The sequence below is a fragment of the Xyrauchen texanus genome, chromosome 30 (genome assembly GCF_025860055.1).
Source record: "Xyrauchen texanus isolate HMW12.3.18 chromosome 30, RBS_HiC_50CHRs, whole genome shotgun sequence".
In the NCBI taxonomy this organism is placed as follows: domain Eukaryota; kingdom Metazoa; phylum Chordata; class Actinopteri; order Cypriniformes; family Catostomidae; genus Xyrauchen; species Xyrauchen texanus.
In genome coordinates this window covers 38,613,675-38,616,727 of record NC_068305.1, presented here as the reverse complement: position 1 = coordinate 38,616,727, position 3,053 = coordinate 38,613,675, and the positions used below count along the sequence as shown (strand labels likewise).

Here is a 3,053-nt window from a genome sequence, read left to right as displayed (position 1 = left end):
TGATGCAGGCTTATTCACTGGTACAACAGGAAAAAATGCTTTTGGCATTGTTCATTACGTAATTGTTTAAGCTTTGCTACATCCGTATTTTTTTCCCACTTGAATGCGTGACATGTCGAAGTAACGAATGCCCGACTCGGAGCATTTTTAACGTGTCCTAAATAGGCTATACAATCTCAAAATGATCCATGCGTATACTTTGTAGACCCCACTCCACTGCTGCTCTCTAGACCTAATTATAACGCAATGCTGCCACCACGTGGTCAATAGAGACCATGCCGTTTGTGTGTTTTTGTGCGCGTGCGCACACTCCGTTTACAGGCTAATAACACATGTAGCATGATATTGACCTACAGTATTTATCAGTTTTTCATTTAATAGCTTATTTTAAATGTTATAAGTAACTTTTTAGTGGCCTTGGTTTCTTGCGTTACACTTTGGCTATGTTTTTATATAGGCCTATATGGAATGAAAGCAAATAGGCTATCTGATGTCTTTGAAGCTACTCTGCGAAGACATCACACAAGCGTAATAAAAAAAACATTTAAAGAAATGTTATCAATAAAAGTGATCCGACTTCTTCATTGACATTATCATAACTCAGCAGCAGTAGCAGTTGTAGTAGGTTATTCTTTCATGGATGATAACAACGTCCTTTAAGACAAGTCGCAAAAAACTGAGCCCATTTATTCAAACGCAATATCGTGGACTTTATAAAAGACTAGTCTATATTAAATACTTTCTGTGTCTGGTTCTTTATTTTGTGTCTTCTGCTCTTGGCAGTGAAATAATGTGAATATTGTTGGCTTGAGTAAGTGATTTTGTAATCGTTGTTGATAAAAGATAAATTACTAAATGTAAATATATCTAGCATACATCTTTTAATAGCCGTTTTTTTAGATTCTTTCAGAAAATTCATCCAAAAGACGCTTAATTTTTTTTATTAGTAGCCTAGTATTATTTATCTTTACTCGTCTTGTATACAATCCACAAAATACAATCCAGTAATTTCTCTTGTGCCGCGTGTTTAAATGTTTATTAAATGTTTGGCAGAATTATTTCATGTACAATATATATATATATATATATATATAACTGAAATGCTCAGAACCTGTTTGGGGAAAAATGGCAGTAATTCACTTCGTAATTTTTTTTTAAATGTAACAATTTCAAGTAGTTTGAGACTTTGATACTGCTATTTTTATTAAATGATTGATAAACTGTTTTGAGAAAAAAAATATTCGTGCAAAAATATATCGGCATGCGAGATGGTGATTTCCCAGCGTTCATGCCTCGAAAACATTAAAACAGACAAGATACCAAAAACCATTAGCAAATAATAATAATAATAAAACATTAAAAAGATAAACAAAATAATAATAAACATTTCCACACTATAAAAAAAAAATAATAAAGAGGCGACAAGGGGGGAAAAAAAAAAACTAAACAATATTTCCAAAGTGCAGTTAAAGCTCTCCGTTAACATTTTCACCAAGTCCACGGTTGCATGTGAGATACATGACTGACAGCTGTTTGATGTGTCATAACGCTGGATCTGATGTTATGCCTTATGTGTTGTATTTGGGGAAATTGCTTTATGTTGACAGCAGAAAATGATGCACCTTCTGGAAAGGTACCGGTGATGTCCTGAGGATTGAGAACATGGCATGGTCTTCCGTCCCTCACCAGAACGGGAATAGACACCCGCCTTGGAGAGATCAGATATCCCGGGTCCATTCCATATTCGGCCCGGACCCTCTTGACTTTATAACGATGGTTCTGAAACCATATCTTCACCTGTGTTGGAGTTAAACGTAACACCCTAGCAAGATGTTCTCTCTCGGGGGCTGATAAGTATCTTTGTTGCCTAAAGCGTCTCTCCAATTCAAACGTCTGAGCCTTTGAAAACAGTATTCTTCTTTTGCGCTTTTTCCCTGCGCCCTCAGAGTCCTCTGAACTCTCCCTGTTACGATCTTGAGACTCATCCGTGGACAGTTCCGGTGTTAAATCCTCTGGAGATGCTGATGGTAGCGCTAAAAACAATCAAAGATCATGATATAACGCAATTAACTGAAAATTCATCTCAAAATATCTAGTCTCAGCATTAGAGAAAAAAGTGCAATGTTAGAAAAGACATAAGTATTAAAGTATGTTCATGGTTTTCACTTATATAAAAATAGTAAACAAACAAAAAATATATATATAGCCTATATTTAATACACGTGACAAAGTTTATCCACTAAATAAATCACAGTGGAAATCGAATATGTACATATATGCCCAAATATACTAACTTTAATATTTTAAATATGCTATATGACCAAATAACAGATTTCTGTAAGAACATTTTGTAAACTGGTTCGATTCGGCATATTACACATATTACCACAGGTCTTGATTAAAAAGTAAAATAAATACACATCAATAGAAATAGAAAAACGTACATGGATATTGATGGCCATATGCAGATCCTGGCCAAAACGTCTGCTGCTTATTTCCAGAAATACTCTGGTTAAGTTCTTCATCCGCCTCATCTTCAGTGTCTTCAGTCACCGATCCTTTATCATTCGTATCCGGGAGGTCTAAAATATCACGAACTGAGAATCCTGACTTTGAAGTCTTTATGGACATTTTGCAAATTAATATACTGTTAAAACGAAGAACTAGCTCAATTTCCCCAAAAGTGGTTTGGTGAACGAAAAATAAGAGAAAGAAAATCTGCCTGTTGGACAGATTCAGGACAGGGTTGAATCGGATTCAGTCTCAGATGCTCCTCGGATGCTAGTGTGCTTTACCAAACCAAAAACAGTCTGGCCCATGTAAGGTCGTTGCTGAATATTGGACCTGCAGAGAAGCGTCCCAAACAGCAAAAAGGCCTTGACGAGCGAGGGCGGATCAGTGGAGTCAAGTGCTTTCCGCGGGAGTGAAATGGCGAGTTCAGCCTCTATCACTGGAGCATCAGAAATGCATGAGTGCGATGAGATGACAAGACTAAAACACGTAAAGGTTGAGCCCCCCCTCCCATACATAAACCAATTTACATATTATAAGCG

At 36.5% G+C, this 3,053-nt stretch overlaps 1 protein-coding gene across 1 annotated transcript; it reads right to left on the bottom strand.

Moving 5' to 3' along the window:
• Nucleotides 1-1,437: 1,437 nt before the first annotated feature.
• Nucleotides 1,438-2,631, bottom strand: LOC127624436 (homeobox protein Nkx-2.2a-like). The gene is made up of 2 exons (XM_052099257.1): nt 2,445-2,631; nt 1,438-2,033 (listed from the first exon to the last, which is right to left on the bottom strand). The coding sequence occupies exons 1-2, from the start codon at nt 2,629-2,631 to the stop codon at nt 1,489-1,491; spliced, it is 732 nt and encodes a 243-aa protein (XP_051955217.1). The 3' UTR covers nt 1,438-1,488.
• Nucleotides 2,632-3,053: the final 422 nt, after the last annotated feature.